This window comes from Mytilus galloprovincialis, chromosome 3 (assembly GCF_965363235.1).
Source record: "Mytilus galloprovincialis chromosome 3, xbMytGall1.hap1.1, whole genome shotgun sequence".
NCBI classification, from domain to species: Eukaryota; Metazoa; Mollusca; class Bivalvia; order Mytilida; family Mytilidae; genus Mytilus; species Mytilus galloprovincialis.
In genome coordinates, this window is record NC_134840.1 from 48,126,567 (window position 1) to 48,147,649 (window position 21,083).

At 30.4% G+C, this 21,083-nt stretch overlaps 1 protein-coding gene across 2 annotated transcripts in view; it reads left to right on the top strand.

Moving 5' to 3' along the window:
- The window catches only part of LOC143068168 (RNA polymerase II-associated protein 1-like), a 40,076-nt gene that overhangs the window by 9,405 nt on the left and 9,588 nt on the right, over window positions 1-21,083 (top strand). For both annotated transcript variants that reach the window (XM_076242012.1, XM_076242013.1), the window contains exons 5-24: window positions 913-1,005; window positions 1,286-1,442; window positions 1,761-1,916; window positions 2,187-2,318; window positions 2,761-2,876; window positions 3,139-3,240; window positions 4,646-4,915; window positions 5,212-5,370; window positions 5,849-5,986; window positions 6,431-6,500; window positions 7,774-7,877; window positions 8,260-8,318; window positions 8,877-8,978; window positions 11,672-11,842; window positions 12,755-12,902; window positions 13,638-13,709; window positions 17,966-18,075; window positions 18,635-18,833; window positions 19,148-19,294; window positions 19,566-19,699. In XM_076242012.1, coding sequence (XP_076098127.1) covers window positions 913-1,005; window positions 1,286-1,442; window positions 1,761-1,916; window positions 2,187-2,318; window positions 2,761-2,876; window positions 3,139-3,240; window positions 4,646-4,915; window positions 5,212-5,370; window positions 5,849-5,986; window positions 6,431-6,500; window positions 7,774-7,877; window positions 8,260-8,318; window positions 8,877-8,978; window positions 11,672-11,842; window positions 12,755-12,902; window positions 13,638-13,709; window positions 17,966-18,075; window positions 18,635-18,833; window positions 19,148-19,294; window positions 19,566-19,699 — 2,639 coding nt within the window. The remainder of the gene's footprint in view (window positions 1-912; window positions 1,006-1,285; window positions 1,443-1,760; window positions 1,917-2,186; window positions 2,319-2,760; window positions 2,877-3,138; window positions 3,241-4,645; window positions 4,916-5,211; window positions 5,371-5,848; window positions 5,987-6,430; window positions 6,501-7,773; window positions 7,878-8,259; window positions 8,319-8,876; window positions 8,979-11,671; window positions 11,843-12,754; window positions 12,903-13,637; window positions 13,710-17,965; window positions 18,076-18,634; window positions 18,834-19,147; window positions 19,295-19,565; window positions 19,700-21,083) is intronic.

Here is a 21,083-nt window from a genome sequence, read left to right on the forward strand (position 1 = left end):
TGAGAATTGGTAAATGCTCATTTGTGAACAGCCAGCAATATTTATTATCTTTAGGTAGTTCTTTAATATTAATACAAAAAGTGTTTACTTTATCAAATAATAATTTCCTCTTTTCATTATATATAGGACAATTTACTGTAAAATGGGTCTCATCTTCAATAGAATTTGATCCATGTGATAAGCAGTGATGACATAGACTCTGATTTAAATTGTAAAAATATTCGAATTAGCTCTCGCCACGATATAGCCTTTTTGTGCTCATGAGCGTAAAGCAACTAACAATCAATCATAGACGCTGAGTTCTATATCTATCTTTCTCAATTCTAAGATCATGAGCACTTATTCTCATTTTACATATAGCTCTTTTTATATTAAAATCTTTAATTGATGAATAAGCCTCTTTTACGAAGTCAGTCTCGACGTTGAAATAATTTTCTAATTTACTATTTCCTTGTGATAAGGTATCAGATCTTTTGACCAACCAAAATTTTTAAAAATTGAGCTTTGTATTTAAATTTTGTATATTTTGTTGAAAGAACATATCTCATAGATGAATACCAACAATTAATGTTTCCTGCATCTATAAAATTTTATTACAATTATAAGCATCATAAAGTAATCCTTCATCCAATTTGTTAAGCCTGTGTACATATTTTACCATAGATATAATGACAGAAAAATATATATTGTGGGGTGATTTAGCATTTTTTCATTTTGATGAAAGCTTATATAATGCATAAGAAGTACCCAATGGATATTGCAATATCTGGATGAGGCTTTGAATTCAGAGAAGAGAAAAATAATGTAAAAAATGGTAACTTTTTTATAGGATATTTGTTGTAATCACTCATTTTTTTTTTTATCTTATTTAAATGCAAACAAGTATAATTCTGTTGTGTATTTCGTTTATAGGAGAGGGATACTAGGAATGTTGGTGTTGCACTACCCAAACCATGTGCTGAAGGATTTCCTAAAGTGCAGCATCTAGAACAACAAAATCTGCCAGTAAGTAGGTTTTATTAGAAACCAAGAATTTTATGTTTACTTATACATGAAATTACATTTTAGACTTTAAATATCCGATTTTATCATAGGAATGATTTAAAAACCTATAAAGATTCATCAGATGGTCACTATGGCAAACATATTATACTTGAGTAACTGTGGGTTCAGCTTTATGATCACTTGTGTCCACCAAAACATGTTTGTATTCAGTATAGAACATTCTTTAAGAGAAGAGTAATTGTATATTTTATGAATTATTAGAATATCTATACACTTACAGAATCAACCCACAGCCAAGACAGGGAAAAAGAAGATAAGTTTATTTGCACAAGAGTTTAATGCGAGAGGTGCTAAAGATTTTGGATCAATGGTAGAACAGGAAACCAGTAAAATTAAAGAGGGAGAGGAACCAGATCAAATGGAGATTACTGAAGAAGGTAGGTTTTTTTCAATTATAAAATATCAAAACCAATTGAACAAGACAAGATCTACAAATAAGTATACTAAAGTCACATGGCTGAAATTGTTGATCAACTCCTTATAGGAGCCATTACCCCTAAATGACAATCATCACCATTTTGTTTTGGCTTTTTTTTCTGATTATCTTGATTTTTTTGCTAGAAAATGATGTATCAGTAACTGGTCACTAAGGGTTAGTGGTCCACAACAAATAAAACATTTATTGTTATCTTTCTAGCTATTGCAAAAACTTAAGGGATACATGGTACATCATCACATTATTTGTATATTTATAGATACAGCAGGACCTTGTGCTATAGAAGGAACAGGCCTGAGTGCTACATTTGGTAAGGATGAAGCCATTAAAATACACCAAGAGAATGTACAGAAGTTACACTCTATGCCAGAAGCTGATATCTTTGAAGAACAACAGAAACTGTTGGAAATTTTAGGTTTGTAGAAACAAACAAATTTATATAAGATTTAGTCTAGCCTCTCTTATGAAATTGGGTTTAAGAATAAGAAAAACCCCATCTTAATCAAAATCTAGATAGTTTCCCCCTTTCTTCCCTTAAAAAACACATTTAAAACTCACATCACAAAACATTTACACTCCCTCTTATGCAAATATTATGACCCAAAACAAATGGAAATATTCTGACTTGAAACAAATGTGAAAAAATAACCAAACAACTATGTATCCTTAATCTTTTCTTGATTAGATCCAAAGCTGGTGGCATTCCTCAGAAAGAAGAAAACAGCTGGTACAGACCAAAGCAAGGATACACTTCTGACAGAAACCAAGTCCTCCAGTGGAAGTAAAAACAAGAGTAACAAGTCAAATGCAAAACTAGGTATTAAAGATCATTACATAGTATACAAAAATTAAGAATAATACACAATTAAAAAATTGCATTACTTATCCCTATTCTAACTGGTAAGTTTGAAATGTCAACTATAGTTTGATACACTGTGAAGAACATTATTTAAATGTACAAATTTAACCAAACAACTTCATCAAAAGAATGTTTTGTGATGTCACAAATTTACCACAGTAACACTATATTGTATCAAACAGTAGTAGGACTTCAGTTAAAATATATTCAATGACAGCAAATGAAACTTCATTTGTATAAATTGATAAGACATTGTTTGTTTTCATCTTGCTACTATGGTATCAACCTGAATGTTAATTTTAAAGGATTAAAGGATGGTCAGATTCACATAACTGACCAAACACAGAGATTACAAATGATTTCATTCCTTTAATTAACCATGTCATGTCTTCTCTTACAGAACAGAAGGATCTACCTGTCAAACCAAAGAAAGAATGGGCCCACATGGAGAAGTTAGAATATGATAAATTAGAATGGTTGAAAGACTTGCCTCCCCCTAGTACGGACAGTAAAGAGGTAAGGTATAATGAATTGGAGTGATTGAAAGAGAAACATCACTACAAATTATATAGTGTTTGATTTGAAAAGCTTTAGTGATGTATCTGATGTATAGATAGGAACAGGAAAAATTGTAAAATGAAAGATATACAAATGCACTAAAAATTCAATACAAAAGTTATTTCCAGTGTTTACCAATAAATATACTTATGAATGATTTTGCATTTTAAAAAAACTCAAACATTTAAGTGAAACAATTTATACTATGTGTTTTTTTTAGACTGGGCAACATGCAAGATTTGATTTCCATGGCAACCTGATGTCTGCAGATTCTGATGTTCCAGTAAACATTGGACTTCATCATCATGGTGCAGAACCTGAGGTTAGTAACATAATTATCATAAATGATACCTTGGTTAAATGAAAATCAACTGCTTCCTACGTTTTTAGAAAATTCAATTATAGTTTTTTTTTTTAATATTTTCATATTCAGTTTATACTGTATAGTTTTTTGTGGAAGAGGTGAGTAATTCATAGATGTACATAATTGTCATTTATATCATAAATCATCAACATACATTATAAAAAGTTATTTAAAAAAAATTAAAGCACTTGTAGATGACTTTTTTGTAGTATAAGATCTGTTTAAATGTTGTTGTATACGGCAATCTTCTTGGAAAAATTCAAACCTGTTTTCTTTGTATAGTCATGTTTTTATGATGATTATGGAATTACAGGTTAAAACAAATGATATGATCTTGGAAAACTTATTTTAAAATATTTGAAATATTTCAGATTATAAATTTTATTTACAAATGTTTATACAAATCAGATTTTTGAAAATATTTGAAATAAAAACATATTATTCCCAATTTTAAATTGTTTTGATAAATGTTTTTTTGGTTTTTCATTTCTTAGAAATGCTGGAGCATTTTGTACCGTTATATAGATAAGTCTAACAGAATTTGATTGTGAATTCTTAAAACCATGAATTTTATCCTATTTCACAATTCCAGATACTGTGAAAGTACTTTAATTCGTAGGTATCAATTTTCGTGGTTTGAGCAATATTAACATGTTCTTGGGTTTTTAAATTCGTGGATTTTAGTTTTAAAAAAAAATAATGAAAAATTAAAGCCTTTAGAAACGAAGGTAACAAGTCTGGATTGAAGGAAATTGCAAAGTAAACATTGACCTGTGTGTAAATTGTAGTGATAACACAAATTAACCCATGATAAAGTGATCAACAAATTAAAGACCATCAAAGGTGTTAATTGCCATAAACATGTCACCTAAAGAAAACAGTAACATTAGCAAATGCTATAAATGTAACTTGAATTGTCAAATAATTGTCAAAATCAAGCCCAGCATGAAATTATTATTTCCCATATGTACGAGAACTGTGAGGATATAAAATGAACACTTTATCATATTAGCATATCAATACCGGAAATCTGACTTTCATCGATCAAATATTTTTTATGAGAATTAAAAGATCAAAAGTTGTACAGTTCATATCATTAAAGATTAAATGGGTATAATCCTGCATGCAGTTGTAGTTCTGTTACTGCTGTTAAAGTATTCTCAGATTTTGCATTATTCAATATATTCTCTAGATCACATCAGTTGTGAAACCTACCGATCAGGATCTTTCCATGTCTTGATTTGGACAAAGGTTCTTTTAATTTGTTGGACACTTAAATTCGTGGATAAAGTCATCCACGAAAACCATGAAAATTGGTACCCCACAATTAAAAGTACTTTCACAGTATTATATATATTTTCAGAGGCCAGGTTACACCTTAGAAGAATTATTCCACCTAGCTAGGAGCACCAACAACCAGCAAAGAACATTAGCTCTTCAAACCTTATCAAATATCATTAGCAAAGTTAGATCAGGGGAGCTTGAAGCTCTAGTGCAGTCTCCTGTCCTTCCAGCTCTGATTGATGCAGGAGTGATATTTTTGTTAAGATGGGCTCTAGATGACACTGTTGAAATGGTTGTGTCGGCTGCTGTGTCTGCTTTCTGTAACCTGCTGGTTTGTGATGCTGATGAGGTGAGTTTACAAAGAGTATTATTGAAATTGAGGTTGACGAATAGGTAGACAGTACTGTAAAAATGGTGGAATAAATGTTTGTAGATACTTGAAGAGTTACAATATTAACTTTCTCATGCTTTAATGACACAGCAGTCATGCAAACAAGATTAATTTTAAGTTTGTTTTTGTATATAATGTTTGATTAACTCTTTCTTCTTAAAAATCAAAACAAAATCACAAAGATTAAATATACAATATGTGTATACCAGAAACATCTAAATAAGACTACACAAGTCAACTATTATTCTTTTCAGGCCTCTCTGGACAGAGTATTCTCATGGAATCAAGGTCATTGTGTTCCAACACATCAACCAAAATCTAATGAAGATGAACAAAATGGTAAAGTAAAGAATGAAGAAGAAGAGACACCAGAAGATCCTGATGCAGATCTGCTTAAAAGAGATATTATTTTGGTAATTTAGTAAAGTCTGCAGATGGAGGGAGGGTAATAGGGGTATAATTGTCAGCATTTGCAAAAAGAACATGTTTAATGACTGAATTTAAGCACACTTATAATTGCATGTTATAAAATAGACAACAATGACAAGATTTTTGAGATGTTTTTTCATGTTGCACTGAAAATACTGTTGTGAAATTAAAAATGCTAATCCTTTCATTATCATTAGCAGAAACGTTTCATTACCTTTAAGATCTGATTTTACATCAGACAGATTAAAGTTGGGAAATCTTTTACTTCAAATTGCCTGATTGCTTTAATTGTACAGAATTGATACCGTAAGAAAATAAGTAAAAACTTATCTTTTGAAAGGTGTAAGGATTAAACAATTATTCAATATCAAATATGACACAAACAAGAAAGTAATGTTTTGCACAAACACATACACTATGTCCTTTTTAAATAAATTTTGAAAATATGTGATATGTTTTCAGTGTCTGGTGACCAGGATGAACTTCTTGCCGAGACTAAGATATATTTTGACGAAGACAAAGCCACAAGCACCTGTAGTAATTAACATATTGAGTATACTGTGTAGATTAGCTCATCACTCATCAAAGATAGCTTATGATGTAAGTTAAACCTGTTATTACATAATCTGTTTGTTTTTTTTGAACAGAGACAGCATATCCTTTTAGTTTCTTATAAACATTAATATAAAGTAATTTAACAACAGGGAAAACATTTATTGTATTATAAGGTTGTATCCACATATTTTATTTTATGGATGTTGCTTTTAAGTATATATATTATTTAATTCAGATACAAATATCCCAGTGTCAGATTTGCATATTGACTCAATGCTACTTCATCTGCTTACATATTATAAGTTGGTTAGCTACACATGTGATAGTTGATAATTGCAATCTCAATCATTTCTTACTCAACATTAATTGAAAGTAGAATTGACATGTCAATTTTAAAATCTTTTCTCATATGATTATTAATGGTAAGAGGTCATAGACTGTTGAAGAACTAATGATTTCCTATTATAATTGATCACCATTTTATTTCAGATTTTTCAGTGTCCAGGTCTATTAGATGGCATATTACAAGATTTTTTACCTACAAGTTGGAGTTTTGATGGTATGTCCAATAGGTTTTTGAAAAATATCTTCTTACTTTTCTCAATAGTTATTTTTTTTTTTTTTATTACATAGGCCTCAATTAAAAAAAAATTAAATGGGTCTTTAGAAATGAAAGCATCTTAAGTTACTGTAGAAATATTGTAGACTTTTAATATGCCTAATATGGTTCACAAATATTCATTTTTAGCTCACCTGGCCCAAAGGGCCAAGTGAGCTTTTCTCATCACTTTGCGTTCGTCGTCCGTTGTCGTCGTCGTCTGTTAACTTTTACAAAAATCTTCTCCTCTGAAACTACTGGGTCAAATTTAACCAAACTTAGCCACAATCATCATTGGGGTATCTAGTTCAAAAAATATGTGCGGTAACCTGTGAACCAACCAAGATGGTTGCCATGGCTAAAAATAGAACATAGGGGTAAAATGTAGATTTTGGCTTATAACTTTGAAACCAAAGCATTTAAAGCAAATCTGACATGCATTTAAATTGTGTATAAAGTTAATATCTATCTGCCTTGAAACTTTCAGATGAATTGGACAACTGGTTGTTGGGTTGCGGTCCGCCAATTGGTAATTTCTAACGAAATTTTACCATTTTTGGTTATTATCTTGAATACTATTATAGATAGAGATAAACTGTAAACAGCAATAATGTTAAGCAAAGTAAGATCTACAAATAAGTCAACATGACCAAAATGGTCAGTTGATCCCTTAAGGAGTTATTGCCCTTTATAGTCAATTTTTAACAATTTTCATTAATTTGGTAAATTTTTGTAATTTTTTACAAAATATTTTCCTCTGTAACAAAAGGGCCAAGTTTATTATAGATAGAGAAAATTGTAAGGAGCAAGAATTTCAGTACATAAAGATCTACAAACACATCACCATCACCAAAACACAGTTTTTTATGAATCCATCTGTGTAATTTGTTTAATATGCACATAGACCAAGGTGAGCGACACCGGCTCTTAAAAGCCTATAGTTTTACATTCTTTTTATGTACTTATTGTATAAATTGTCTTTTTAATTTTGCCCTGCATAGATAGGCCAATCATGATATGTAATGTCGACAACTTTATTATGTGCAACACCAAAGAGAAATGAGTATTTTTTATATGTTATTTGAATCCTTTCAATTATTCTTGAATAAGAATCTGCATTCTATTGGATATGATTTTGTTACCACTCTTTTAATTCATAAAACTACCTCTAAGTGTTGTATTCTTTTTGATGGTGTTGTAGAATAAAAAAAATAACATTTTTGTTGCTTTTTAGATACAGGGCAGCCACTATCGATTGTTTATGGAATTCCAGTTACCATGGCAATGAGACTTATGAGATGTTTAGCACAAGCAGGACAAAACATGGCTTCCATATTGGTTTGTATTTTTATTTTGGTCAATTTTTGAATTCTTTTATACTAAAAGCATTATGCATATTACTGCATTATTCTATAAATAATGTTTTCAACAAATTGTTTTAGAATGGGTCAAAATTAAAAAAAAAATAAATAGTCTTTTTTACAGTTGTCTGCTCCATGGTCAAGTTGTTGTCTCTTTGACACATTCCCCATTTCCATTCTCAATTTTATTTTCTGCACCATGTTTCATGCATGATTTTGATAAGAAGTAAGTGTTCAACAATAGAGGAAATAATGGTTTGATGAAGCTAAATATCATTATGTAGATCAAGATCAAAAGGAGAATGATTTGAGTGCTAACAATACTATATTACCTGATTAGATTATGTGATGTTTTACAGTTAACTGATAACCAGCTCCAAGCCAGACTTCTGAGATATATGGTGGAAGTAAATCCAATGTAAGTTAAATAATGTACAACATTCTTTGATAAAAAAAATGGTTTAAATTGTTCTGATAAATTGTGATTTTTTTTATAGATGTAACTCAAAAATTTGTTTTGCATAATTAGCTTCATCAATGTGTTATGGATTTTTCGATAGGTATTTTCTTGATGAATATCAAAGCATACTCAGTAAATACTTCTGAAAAATTCATTTTAATGAGATACCAACCCAAACACTAGTAAGAGAATAAGACAGTAAACTAAAGATATCCTTTGTGTATATTTATTTGCCTTTGAGTCCTAAAACCTTGCCTAGAGACAACACAAATAAATCAATATACCTTATCGCTATCTGAACTTTTGATGTCAAACAACAATCGCTCTTTCTTTGTTTTCAGACAATTTCTTTTGTCATTTCAAAATTTAACTGATACTTCTGTTATGTGGAGTAATTGCAGACAAATAGGGATAAAGTGTATTGATTTCTGAGATTTCTTTACATAGCACTCTCACAGATTTTATGTTTATATTTCTTATGCATTGCTGGATCTAAATTGTTATTTTTCATTCTAGGTCTCTACAACTACCCAAATTGGAAGCTTACAACCTACAAACTGAGAGCTACAGGACATGGAAAGTCTGTCTTATGTATGGTCTCTCAACAGAAACGTATATGTAGGTAATATGTAAGGTTTAACATTAATTTAGGATAGTTGATGGTATGCATCTAGTTAACCAATAGATAGAGAAAAAAAGACGTTTCGTGGTATACGTAAATTTGTGGATCGCTGATTACAACATAAAAAATAGATACGTAATTCGTGGATTTCTTTTTGATTTAGATCATATAACATCCTTGGTTCGATCAATAATAAAACAAAACAAAAAAGAAGGAATTCATTGAAAAAGTTTTGAATTGTCAAAATCCTCGCTTAATTGGTCATTCTAGGTTAAAGTGTTCATTGATAACTTCGATTACAATAATGGGCATAGACAACTAATTATTTGTTTGTTTTACAATTTATAAATTCTTGTCTGAATTCTATAAGGCATTCAAAACTTTATGATTGAAAGCTAATTTCCCTAATCACAATATAATAAACAGTGATATAAGTATAAGGTGTGAAAATAAATGTTCCTGTCATAAACAATATTACCTACGGGCAATATCCCCGTACTTAATCCTATTGATTTTTAATCACTGGTAAACCAAACTATGACACGGTAATTAACAACTTGCAGTTATTTTCCATGAACAGTTTTAATCAATTTTAAAAAGTAAATTATCACTGATATTCGATATATTTATTATAGATTTAATCAAAATACTTGTATCTTCCTTCAATAAAAATCACGTGTTATGTTACAATGTTTATCGCTAGTCAACACTATACTAGAACTGCATAACATAACCGAAAATAAACATCCAACTCCATACACATTTCTTGGGATTATTCTTCGTTGAATTCTTAAATTCGTGGTTCGCTGTGACCCACGAAACGCACGAAAATTGGTATACCACGAATAAAAATGAATCCACAGTACATGTATTTGAGAAAATGAATCTGTGCTTTTCTAATTTTGATATTTTGTAGGTCTGATGTCAAACATATGTATATTGTTCTATCTATGACAGACATATTTTCTTTCCTTTCGATTGCAAATATTATATTTTCTGTTTTATTTACAAAATCTTATCTTTTCTTTTCTGTCGAAAAGGGTAACTACCAAATCACAGGACTTTAAAAAAAAAACCCTGAAACAATTTTCTGAGGGGTCTGTAGATCGCCTGTTACAAGACAAAATATCTGATCCTTATCAGGCTTAAATTAAAATATTGTTTGTTTGCCCTTTACCGACCGACCCTATCAATTCGTTCCGCCTGAAAATCTTTTATTTGTATTTACCAGCAAGATTTTATTTTATTTTATTTTTTCGTTCCTACCAAAAATCTTATATTTGTATTTCCCGCTCAAAACTTTTTTACCGGAATCCTCGGGTTTTATCTTTACGTATAAGGTCCAGTCCGTTTGGCATCACCTGAGCGTTTGACATGAACACTTGCATTTGAAGTTTCAAAGCATTTGTTTGAAATCGATGTTGAACGCTTTCTGAAATCATGATATGAAGTACGTTACTCTGTACCTTTAAACTTAAATTCATTTACAAAAAAGTTCGTTTGATACAAAAGTATTAACGTGTGTACAAACTAATTTGTAAACGGACGTTGTATTCTATGTAGGGATGGCCTTTTGTGATCCGCATATCAGAATGATTATGTTAACGATGCCGCTAAATTTATATTTATATCTGACATGAACCAAAAGTGACAAAACCCTGTAAAGTGGAGAATATCTGGCAGTAAAATCGCCAAGTTTTCCATACAGATCATTTATAAATGTGATGCAAAATACGTGACAATTGAGTTTTAAGTCTTATAGCATTTTTATTGGAAAAAAAAGCACACACGAAATTTGTAACACTCTAGGGACTTTTTCTACTAGTAATATATGTCTGCACGGACATTATCTTACCAGTACAAAGTTATCTCTTATATATTTTTTTTCAAAATTAATAGTCCCAGCGGAAAACTTATTTGCAAAAACAAAACGGACAAAAAAATGACATTATGCAGATTTTGTATCTATAAAATAAAATATTTTACCTACCTGCCTACCCATAACAAATAATATACCGAGCCAAGTTATTTTTTTGGGGAAAAAAATAAAATATTTTACCTACCTACCTACCCTGTTTCAAAACATATGGTCGGAAAAGGGCAAACAAACAATATTTTAATTTAGGCCTCAATCTACCCCTACTCTCATTTACCTATGGTATTAAATATAAATATGTTCTCGTATTGAATACATGCATGGATCCATGAAAGTGGGGTTAAAAAAAAAAGTAGAAAAGGGATCAGCCAATGGAATATAGAATATTTGTCACTTAAGAATTGGATGTTTCTTTTGGTAAATTTATTGGGTGTTAAAACATTGAACAAAATATATTTTGTTTGAAGCGCAGAAGCATTTCTTTCTAAAAATGTATGCATGGTCAACACCTTTATACCCCTATAGAATTACTAAAAGGAGTATTCAATACTTATAATTACATTTTTTTGATAGGATCATGTAAAAACAATTTCTGGTTTTTCTTTTTTTACCTGTGCACTTTATTGTGGAAGCACATGTCATTATCAATGTTACATTGAATTTGGAAATAAGTTGATTTTATAATGATGTGAGATTGATGTTAGCCAATCAAAATAACATATTATAATGAAACATACATGTAATGTAATAATTAGACAATAAACAAGTAACAATCTATCAGTATTTCCTATTGACAATATTTTATCTTCATAGAGATATGTTTCCAGTTATAATAGAAAAGTTAAAGATTATAGAAGAGAATATTTGTAATGAGTCTGTGAAAGATTATCAGATAAATAACTTCATAGAGCTGATTGGAGCCCTGGAGGCTGTGGTTCATGTTGCTGGTTCTAATAAAAGTCAACAAGCAAAGTTTAATAGAGGGTAATTGACAACATTGTTAAAACTATTGTATAGTGAATAATAATATGAGGCAGGCATTACCTGTAAATGGGGACGAAGTCTGTATGAATTATTTTTTTGTAACTTAAATATTTGTTAAAAAAAAGAAACGGAAATACAGTAACGTTTCCAATTTTGGTTCTGTTGTTAGGGATTTTAGTTATGAAGTTATTTAAGTTATGACATCATATGCAATGTAAACAAAGAAACGCTATCATCAGGTAACATTTTTTCATATCGAGGAATTATTAAAAAACGAAATTGGTATTGCGTTCCTTCCTATTTTATACAAGACTGATAAATATATATTTTACTCAAAGTTTCATACAAACAAGACCGGAAAAAGGGAGTACATTGTAGATTTCTGCACAGATGCGGGAATTCAAAACATGACATAAAAAAAAAATTGAACGATTTTGAGTTCATCAGTAAAATGAAAATTTCAGGGAAAATTTTTCCGATTTTTTTTTGTGTTTTTTTTATTGATTTTTCTACAGTTATTGGGGACTTCGTCCCCATATAATACAAACTGTACAAGAGTGATTTAAAAATTGTAAAGCCCAAAGTGAAAATAAGCATAAAAAAGAAGCATAATTTAAAAGGTATTCTATATATGTAATCTATTACTCCTTCATATATTATCCTTTCCATAACTGTTGAAAAAGATTTATTTATTTATTCTTCAAACTTTTTGTTTTGTGTAGTACAACAGAAATAAAATCTCAAGATTTTTAAGAAGTTTTTGTGTAGAGTGGCTCAAAGTACTTGTAATTACATTTTATGGATTTTTATTTTTTAAGGAAAGAACATTATTTTAATCATTTATAATTTAAAATGTGGCTGGAAAATTCTCATACATTTATTTCTAAAAAGACCACATTTTCTTTTTTTCAGTCAGGAAGGCCAATCAATGGAAGTTGAAAGTTCTGAGATTGTTGCCATGCCAACAATCAACTGGGGTCATATTGCTGATCTTCTTCATCCTATGTCAAGGTCACTTACTAAAATTTTAAACTACATCAAAGATAATTATCAATTTAAGGTAAGTTAAAGTAACTTGTTTACCTGTGAAAATGTGGAATTATGTTAAAGGTTTTTTATAGTTTGAACTCATGAATAGATTTTCATATAGTTTCTACATATATGGTTAACCTATGGTGATGTTGCTTGATTGCCAATGAGACAAGTATCCTTTTCATACCAGAGGATATATATGTAAATAAATATAGTTCACTGTATTTCCTACAATAATAATCAAAATCAGTAATGTAAATAAAGCTTTAAAAGGCCATGGCTGCAAAATGTGATACTATGAAAAAGGGAAAACCAAAAGCCGGATTTTTGAGAAAATAGTAAACAAAATATAAATATGACATTTATTTAATTATTAAAAAAAAGAAAACAAACAAAAGTCAAAAGAACATATAAATCTAAGAACTCATATAGTTACTGAAAACCAAGTCAAATCCCAATTTTGAATTTGCATCCATCTGTTTGCCAGTCTAGTATTAGGTTAAAGTTTGGGTTAGTACACATGTTCACTATGATGTAAATTTTCAAACCTATATGCCAAATTATTGATTTGGACCCGATTCAGAAATTTGCTGAACATTGAAATGTGAAAGTGTGAGTAAAGCTTGGATTCTTAATAGATAAATATTCATGAACTAGTATTGAGAACTAAATGGTGTTTATCAATAGCCGCTTTTGTAACACTAGTTTATATTCTCTTGTTGCTAAAGAAAAACTTACATAAAAAGTGAATTTTCTTTTTCAGAAACTGGATCTTCAGTGTGCATGTGTGTGCCTAAATTTTATCACATCATATTATTCAAGATTGTCAAATCAGGTAAAAATTGTGTATGAGTATTATTTATATTTAAATCTTTGGTCATATGGCAGATTAATTATGAATGACAGTAGGGGTAGGATTAATTTCAATGAATTAGCACCACAAAGACAAAATAAATAAACACACATTATTTACTATAGACAGGTGTCTTTACATTATATCAAGCTCGAAATCATCTAGTCTGTAAAAGTTGTAAATAGATTTCTCTAATTTTTGCGCTATTTTCACATTTCCTGACCGGTGTGAGAAAAATATTTCTCCTCACTAGTGAAAAATCTGTTCTCGGCAAATGATTAGTCGAAATTTGATTATGACGTCAAAATGTTTTGTTTTCTTCTCAATTTTCCTATTGTGACGTCATGAAAAAAGGCAACCTTGCCTGATGACGTCGCATATAAAGAGCACAATTTTCTGAAAATCTTTGAAAAAGACCGATAAAAAGCATTAGAGAAACAGATTCCGACACTATAACTCGTGTATTACGATATTTCTCCACTCTCGACAGTTAAATTTTATTATTTAAAGGGCTCGGCAAGCCTCGCGCTTTAAATAATAAAATTTAACTGTCTCGAGTGGAGAAATATCGTAATACACTTGTTGCAGTGTAAGAATCTATATATAAAGTCTGTTTAAACCAACATGTTAATACTGTGCTGTATAATAAATGTCTTTTTTCCTTTTAAGCTAGAGGTGGTTTTAAAGTTTATTATCAAGCTATTTAATTGATTGTAACTCACATTTAGTTAATTTAACGTGTGGATTTAAAAAAAATTCACAATTAAACCCTTGATGGGCATTCCATAGTAAGATAAGATAAGATAAGATTTATTTTATTAAAGTGTCACCTTCTATTACAGTATCTATATATATATACACAAAGTCATAAGAACCTAACATTTAGTAAAAGGATGCCAGCCGAAAACGACTTATGAGACACTATCATTAAAACAAACATCTAATACATACATAAAAGAACAACTTTGTTACATTTAAAAAGTATTTCGTAACTAATAATAAAAAAAACAAACCATATATGGTTTCTAGATGACATGTTTTCGTCGGTAAAACATATACTAAAGGGAACTAGTTAAAAGAGGAACCATATTCTCATTACACATAATATAATGAAGTTTTTCAATATCGCATAAATACTCAAAATCAACATTTAAAAGACAGGCTTTGGCATATAATTCATGTCTGATATCAGAGTAAAAACAACAATTAAAAAGACAGTGTTTTTCATCTTCAATTTGGCCACTATCATAAAAAATACATAAACGGTCTTGCAGAGGTTCTAGTGGTCTAGCATATCGACCTGTTTCAACTTTAAGTTGTAACGAACCAGCTCTGAAAATTGACAAAATACATCGGTGGCATCTATTATTAATGACCTTAACATAAGGCTCCATACCAATACAAGTTTTAAACAATCTATAAAATCTTAGTTTATTACCATTGACATTATTTTTATCATTCCATACTTCATGATGCTAAGATTCTTTTTCAAAAGTTTGAATATAGAATCCCATACATTAGTTATATTAATTTCATCTTCTACATTTTGAATCAAACTATATTTACGAGCTAACTGTAAAACTCTATAATCCCATGACGATTTTCTTCTAATCGCCCAGGTATGAACCTTTTTGCATATATTACTGGTATTGTCAAATTTAAGACGATTCCATAGTTTAAAAACTTCAATTTTATGTAGTGCATCACTTGATAAAAAAAAAATATCACCTCTAGCAGCTAAATTGCTGCTTCTCTTGCTTAAGCCTAAGAAAAAATTACAAGCATTGTTTTGTAAAATATTTATACAATTATTGTATATTAATGCCCCATACACCGGAAACATATGTAAAAATGTGTTTGACTAAAGTGTCATATAGTATAGTAAATACATCAAAATCATAGTTATCAGGTGGTCTTTGCATCTGTACATCTCTAATGTCATCAGTCTGTGACAAATCTGAACCTTTGCAGGAAACACATCATGTCAGCAAATTTATTCAGTAAAATAAGTTCTTCAAATAAGTCAACATTTTTAATTGACCATCTATAAAAGAAAGACAACTTTAGTAGTAAAATGCTCTTTGCCTATTATGTCAAAACCATAATAGATAGTTAGGATCTGTAAATAGCTAAAAAAATCATCTGTAGAAGATCTTCAAAAATACAAAAATAAGAAACTCATTTTATGAATCCTTTTAAAAGAAGTTATTAGCTATAAAGAACTACTTTCTTTGCTCATTTTCAGTTTTATCTGTTGCTATAACACACCCAAAAAATCGCTGGCATATACAGCTTGTGAACTGTTGTAGGATGAATTTTTGTAAAAGATATTATGTATGGAGAATTTCATAAAAGGTATCAACAGCCCTCTCCCTTTTTCCAAAGTCCGATATTTGTTTCCTTTCTGTTAAATTCAATTATTTTCGTGTTTCTGGCTTAAGACCACAATTATTCATCTCCTTTGCTACAATGCATCTTTTGGTAAAAGTCAAATTAAATTAAAAATTTGCACCGCTTCAAACATAAAATAAATGTACTGTGGATTCATTTATTTTCGTGGGTATCAATTTTCGTGGATGGAGGAAAACTTGCATATTCGTGGATATTTGATTTCGTGGTTTTGTCAATCTGTGCACACAAAGCCATAGAAAATTTGTAATTCGTTGAACATTTGAATTCGTGGTTCACTTCTACCCACGAAACCCACGAAAATTGATATCCAACGAATAATAATGAATCTACAGTAACTGCTTATATATAGACCATTATTAGTCTAATAAAATATGCTTCTAGGACAATCCATCAGTGCTTTTTCTTTTGAGAGCCTTATTAACATGCCAATGGTAGGATATGAATCTTGTATAAATGACTTAGACTGACTAAGGCTAGTTTGAGGGGTCCTGATGCCGAAATCCTGGGCTTAAAAACATGAAACCCTGAGATGCAGAATTTAAAGAAAATCATATCCCGAAATCCTGAAATCTAAAAATATATTCCCGGATCCTGTAAGGACCAATCTCCAAATCCCGAGCTTAAAAACACCAGATCCCGACGGCCCGAAAAAGGTCCTGCCTCCCTCTAATCTCTACCCTACTTTCATTTTTGCCAAATCACTACTTTCACTTTCATCAATATTTTTTTTCCCCCATTTATGGGCATTATGTTTTCTGGTTTATGCATCCATGAGTTTGTTCGTTCGTTCGTCCGTCTGTCCTGCTTCAGGTCAAAGTTTTTGGTCGAGGTAGTTTTTGATGAAGTTGAAGTCCAATCAAGTCGAAACTTAGTAAATATAGTCCCGATGTGGCATCTGTGTACCATAGACACATTCTTGTTTCCACATGTTTTACTCAAGTTATTTTAATATATATGCAACTGGTATGACCCCTTTAATAGTAAACATGTAGATAAACGCAAAAAATAATATTGTCCTCTCTAAGGAGCTATAAGTTGTGGTTCTTGCGATCTAAACAACATGATATGGAGAACACTCTGATAGGCTTATTTATTTTTCATTTTTGTTATCTATCATACAATTGGTTGTACTTGTGCATGTTTCAAACCGGAAGTCTTATCTATGACTAAAAGTCAGTCTGATATCAGATTGATAGAATCAATATCCAGACTCCTTTTTTGGCGTTTTTCTCCAAAAATAACTCAATCTGAATAATCATAAGAATGGATGACAAATGCAACTATGCATGTTACCTATAGAACACAGAGGCATGATGATTAATTTATCGTGGAAGGAAGAGAAGCGACACACAAAATGAGGTCTTCTCGTTTAATAGTATAGATATTGATAACTATAACTGATAGACAGAATTGTAAGTTGAGAGAAAGAAACTGTAAATATTTGACAGATGAGCATATTTAGAAGCCTCTTGTAAGTAAAGTCTTTGTGAATTGTCTATATTTTTATGCCCAATTTATAGCCATTATGTTTTCTGGTCTGTGCGTCCGTTCGTTCATTCATTCGTTTGTTTGTCCGTTCGTCCGTTTGTCCTGCTTCAGGTTAAAGTTTTTGGGTAAAGTTTTTGGTCGAGGTAGTTTTTGATGAAGTTGAAGTCCAATCTACTTGAAACTTAGTATGCATGTTCCTTATGATATGATCTTTCTAATTTTAATGCCAAATTAGAGTTCTTACCCCATTTTCATGGTCCACTGAACATAGAAAAAGATAATGCGGATGGGGCAACCGTATACACTGTACTTGGGACACATTCTTGTTATTCTTGCAGTCTGGACCAAACACAGTGGACTATTTACAGCAGATTGAAGCCTACTGTGAAGAGGTATTATTACAATGTTGGCAGTCACTTGGGTTTCGAGTCATTTTTGAAAGACTAGGGTAAGATTGTAGAATTATCTTGTATTGTTTTTATATAAATTGCAGTGTTCTTAAAAAGCAGTTGAGAAAATTATAGGGAATAATCAATCACTTTTCTTCCTTTTATTTGTTATTAAGGCTGGTTGTTAAATATCATTTACTTGTGGGTTAAATTGTCTCATAAAAATGATGATTTAAGGGGTTATGATTGATAGTACTCGATTTCACACTTTGTATTTTTTGGAAAAAGCACCATTATATTTCCTTTAAAACTATTCATACCTTATTCAGCCGTGTATAGTAATACACATCCCCTTAAAATCGTGATTTTTTTTTTATAAAAAAATTAGAAACAAATGAAAAAAATATGATAAATGTCTCCAATCTACATTGATAAAGAAAAAAAACCCAATCTTTAGAAAATATATAAAATCGAAAGCCATCTTCAGTTGTGTAAAATCTGCACCCCTTGTACCAACTACATATTTTGGGTTAAAAAGTGTGGACTATACAAGACCAAAAAAAGGTAACTTTAAATTATTTTTAATGACGTATATAGCTTTAATTTTCTTACTTACAGTCAGTTTTCCAACATATTAAATCCTCCAGCTGAAAAAAGACGAGAATGTATACAGAGTTTACCATCCCTGGGGTGCTCCTCACTGAAGGAGGAATCAATACTACCAGTCCTCCACAAAGGAAGTCCATGTGGATTCGTAACAGCTTTATTAAATCAGATTCATACATTGGGCCATATTCATAAAGGACTTCAGGATAAAGTTAGTTAATAATATAATATAAACAGTATTATATAAGATACCTTCTAATATCTAACAAGAATTTGATTGCTATTTTAACAGTAGATGTTTATGACAGTAAATCCTTTGGTTTGACAAAACTAGATAAGTGGTACAATTAATTACCATTGCTAGATATATTTTTGCGGTATTGTTGTCTTTGATTCAAAAGGTTATGATTGATTACTAGACCTATGTTCTATATAAGTTTGCGGGTTAGCTATTGTGATGAATGTTTAGAAAACAATGAGTAACATTAGATTTTTATTAAATCATTCAAATAATTTTTTGTTTAGATTTTGCCATTGGTGCTGAAAGATGCTGACATTGCAAGCTACATGAAAAAGGTTGCTGGGATTAAACAAGGTCATCTCCATAGCAACTGCTTTACCAGATTTGAAAATCTTTTACAATATTATTATCTTAAACTTGCAGTAATGTGGGTATGCATATTTCTTCTGTTATATAAAAATAGATTTTTGAATTTGTTCTTTGCAAAGATTGGTTCAAATTTAGGCTAAAGCATCTAGGTAGTTAGTTTATGTCAAGGTAAATACATGACTTGAAAAAACATATTTGCTACTCGCCAGCAATCAAACTGAAATAGATGAACCAATATTCAAAAAGCAGAAAATGGAAAAATCACAAAAATGTAAAGATCTGACTAATTATTGAGTAAATAGTTTGAAAAGAAATTTGCAATAATCTTTGCAGGATAAAGATATACTCTTTGATGCCAGTATTCTGCAATGCCTAACCTTGAAATTACTGACAAGGTTACATCATGGGGATGAATTTATTGCACATGATTTGTTTTCAACAGTACTATTCAGACCAACATTATGGAGGTAAATATCAGTAAAAGATAAGTTAGGCGTAAAAATGCTTCAAAAGTGGGAGAAAACATTCTTTCATGGTAGAGACAAAATCTAAACATTAGAAATTAACAAATAAAAGAATTCAGGCAAGAATTTTTGTCATAACACTTTCCATGAAGTAAATGTAAGAATTGCAGTTTAGAGAAATATTTAAGCCATTGTGATTTTGTTAAATGTTTAGAAATATAACATAATGTGGTTAAAATTTGAAAAAAACACAAATAAAGATTTGAAATAACATAAGTATGATTGAAAGAAAACTTGAAAAGAAACATATCATACTTAGAAGATTTATTGTATTTATACATTTGATGGACATGTTCTAGGATAATTAAAAAAAATACATGCAATTTGCAGCAATAGAAAATGCATGTTTTGGGCATCATCTGAAAATTTGTACATGTTTTAGCATAACTGAAAAATTAGACATGTTTTAACATCAGTTATTTAATTGGATATGTTATGTTTTAAAAGTACAGTTGATGAACTGGACATTTTTTAAAAGTACAGTTGAGGCCTAAATTAAAATATTGTTTGTTTGCCCTTTTCCGACCATATGTTTTGAAACAGGGTAGGTAGGTAGGTAAAATATTTTATTTTTTTCCCCAAAAAAATAACTTGGCTCGGTATATTATTTGTTATGGGTAGGCAGGTAGGTAAAATATTTTATTTTATAGATACAAAATCTGCATAATGTCATTTTTTTGTCCGTTTTGTTTTTGCAAATAAGTTTTCCGCTGGGACTATTAATTTTGAAAAAAAATATATAAGAGATAACTTTGTACTGGTAAGATAATGTCCGTGCAGACATATATTACTAGTAGAAAAAGTCCCTAGAGTGTTACAAATTTCGTGTGTGCTTTTTTTTCCAATAAAAATGCTATAAGACTTAAAACTCAATTGTCACGTATTTTGCATCACATTTATAAATGATCTGTATGGAAAACTTGGCGATTTTACTGCCAGATATTCTCCACTTTACAGGGTTTTGTCACTTTTGGTTCATGTCAGATATAAATATAAATTTAGCGGCATCGTTAACATAATCATTCTGATATGCGGATCACAAAAGGCCATCCCTACATAGAATACAACGTCCGTTTACAAATTAGTTTGTACACACGTTAATACTTTTGTATCAAACGAACTTTTTTGTAAATGAATTTAAGTTTAAAGGTACAGAGTAACGTACTTCATATCATGATTTCAGAAAGCGTTCAACATCGATTTCAAACAAATGCTTTGAAACTTCAAATGCAAGTGTTCATGTCAAACGCTCAGGTGATGCCAAACGGACTGGACCTTATACGTAAAGATAAAACCCGAGGATTCCGGTAAAAAAGTTTTGAGCGGG